This window comes from Olea europaea, unplaced genomic scaffold (genome assembly GCF_002742605.1).
Source record: "Olea europaea var. sylvestris unplaced genomic scaffold, O_europaea_v1 scaffold2107, whole genome shotgun sequence".
NCBI classification, from domain to species: Eukaryota; Viridiplantae; Streptophyta; class Magnoliopsida; order Lamiales; family Oleaceae; genus Olea; species Olea europaea.
Window position 1 is genome coordinate 191,204 of NW_019239015.1, and position 2,946 is coordinate 194,149.

At 34.0% G+C, this 2,946-nt stretch overlaps 1 protein-coding gene across 1 annotated transcript in view; it reads left to right on the forward strand.

Annotated features, from left to right (window-relative positions):
• Positions 1 to 2,946, forward strand: part of LOC111380222 — an 11,587-nt gene that overhangs the window by 6,230 nt on the left and 2,411 nt on the right. Inside the window, exons 3-5 of the mRNA XM_023003721.1 lie at positions 1,039 to 1,123; positions 2,074 to 2,085; positions 2,442 to 2,510. Of these exons, the coding sequence (XP_022859489.1) occupies positions 1,039 to 1,123; positions 2,074 to 2,085; positions 2,442 to 2,510 (166 nt within the window). The remainder of the gene's footprint in view (positions 1 to 1,038; positions 1,124 to 2,073; positions 2,086 to 2,441; positions 2,511 to 2,946) is intronic.

Genomic DNA, 2,946 nt, shown 5'->3' on the forward strand with positions numbered 1-2,946 from the left:
CCAAAAGAAGTGCTTGAGTTATAGGGTTTGATTGTGTCTTTCCATTTAGCTATAGCTTTTGGGAAAAGTGGTTGCACCTCCCTACATCAATCTTCTTCACTTGGGTTTTTGTTAATTTGTCTTGTCGGCATTCACGAAACATAGTGTCTTGGGTTCTACATTAACGTAGTTATACTTCCCATGCAATGCGAAAACATCTGAGGCATGATCTGAATAAAATTGTTTGTAATATATTACCAAATTATAATATCATTTGCATCATAGTGGCTGACAAGCATAACATTACTTTCTGGATATGTAAAATTAGATTTCAGAAAGTTCCCTATGCTGTCAACCCATGTAAACCCCAATTATGATATCTCTTCTCTCCCACCTCACACCTCGGAACGCACTGTTCTTATAAAGATAAACACACTTTCACATCTTTTTAATCCGAAATGAAATGGCTGGGGAGGGGAGAGGAAAGGTTCCTTTTTTTTTTTTTAGGGAAAAGAAAGGATCGGTTTTGACATTTTCTAAAGGACCATATCATACCAAACGAATGAAAATGAAATAGCTTGAATCATCACTAGTGTCTAACCTTTACAAATATGTTTCCAAGCTGGGTTTTTTCTTCCTGTACAGCTGAAGCCTTTTATAGCATCTTCTCTTTTATTACTTGCACAGCATTTACAGTATATATTATTTGTTATCACCACCCATTTTTCTGTTGATATTCTCATCCAGTTGCCTTGTAAAACATTAAAGCTAGCCTAACGTTGTAAACATTTCCCACTGATTCTACAAAGGAGCAAGAACCATCTGCCATGCATCTCTAGCAGTTTGAAAGTCAGTACTTTATTTACTTATCTTCCTTGAACCACTGCAATTAAGACTGGGATGTTCTCTTTAATCTAAATTAGTTTTTAGCAGATAAGTGTTGTCACAAGTCTGGTGAAAGCATTAGTTCCTTGTTTTTCTCCTTTTTCTTTGTTCTATTTCTCCCTTTTCTACTGTTGTATAGCGTAGGTTGTGAGCGAAGGGCATCTATATTTGCAGAGCTTCCTCAGTGACAATGCTTGTTGCCAAACCGTTACATCTCAGAATTTTACTTCATGAGCTGTGTGAAATTCTTGCTCCATCTGTACTACGTTAAATTAGAGCATTCTAGAGGAGTGGCATTAGTGCAACCCTAATTCATTAAGTCTCATCATATTTTTGAATTCCAAAAATAACTTCGACTTCCTAATAATTCCATATAAAGTATTGGCATCTGAGCATGAGGGAAGGACAAATTTGCCAGAAAACTATGCTATCATGAAGCATAACCTGTATCCTCTCAGCTTAACTTCTCGACAGTTTTTAATATTTAAAATTTTAAATTTTGTGGTTGTCACTAAATAATCACCTCCTTTTCATGCTCACAACTACAATCCTCAAATCTCCAATCAATGCCACTTCTAGTGATGCAGGAGCGTATAATTTGACAACGAACAAGAGAGAGAACAGGAAGAAAGGGGGTCCAAGAAGAGAAGAAATTAGGGCAAGAGGAAATTCAATTTTTATTCATATAATCAAGTTGTGAATTGCAATGAATAAGCCTCTCTATTTATAGAGCAAATAAACTAAAAGAGTTAAAAATGTAATAAAATTCTAATAAGATATAATTGTATCAAAATATCAAAACTAATCTACTCAAATCTAATTGAAATTAAACTATATTTTAAACTTCTATTTGAACTATATATCAATATTTGTATCTTGATCTTTACCATTTCTCTCCGGCTATGAGAACTGGACTCCAACGAGTTAGACTGGAACTTCATACTCCGATATTTTGTCTTAACCAAATGACTGTTGAATTCAAACTCTATTTTAAACTTCTATTTAACCTATAACTCTATCTTTATCTGTATCTTGATCTCCATCATCTGATCTCCCAGTTCTTCAAACTATTACATATCAGAGTTATCAGTTTCTCTTTTCTTCTGATCCCAAGTTCTTCAATCCATTACAAATCTTTTCTCTTCCCTTCTAATTTCCCAACTGTCAAATATAACTGTACATCATGCTACATTTGCATGAAAATGGAAGCATGCAAAAAAGGTGAGATGTATATTGATAATGATTGTTTTTCTCTGCTTGTATTTTATTTTTATGTTTATAATGCAAAGCACACCAATTCTTTTAAGTTTTGTTAGAACATTATGCCAGTATTCTATTGTGCCTATGCCTCTGATTATTTATTTGCTTCATCTTTATTTTGCAATTGCATCATATTTGCAATTTTTTCTTTAGTTGTGGGCGCATCAGTGTGCACATGTAGCTAGATAGGAAATATTGCTCAATTTTTTTCGTGCATTTTTTTCAGACACATGGTCACAATAGTTTATATGACCTGCTTAGGGAGATGCTGCATGATGCTTATTCTAATAGCTGTTATGCTTGATTTATAATGGCAGTATCATCCTGATGTTAACAAGGAATTAGGAGCTGATGAGGTTTTCAAGAGCATCCATCTTGCATATGATGTGAGCAACTCTTTATCTTTTCCTTTCTGTTATTTATAAGTTTTTTTCCCGGTTACGTGATGACTATGACATTCACAAATCAGATATCATCTGTAATATCATGATATTTTACATTATTTTCTTTTGTACTCTTCGAATAGCTAATAGGAAAACTAATTAAAATAAGATGTTGAAACAGATGAATTTGCTGCAATCACAGATGATTGTTAAATCCATCCAAGTGGTGTTTCCTGCGGTTTCTGTCTCACTATAAAAGCATACAGAATCAGGGGAAACATTAAGGCCCTGTTCTCTTTACCGTTTTCGGGTCGTTTTCTGTTTTCGATTTTTCAAAACGGTGAAAACGTGTTCTCTTTCCCGTTTTCGAAAACGAATTTTCGAAAACGAAAAAAAATTTGTGAAGAAAACACAAAACGACTTTTTTGTCGTTTTGGGC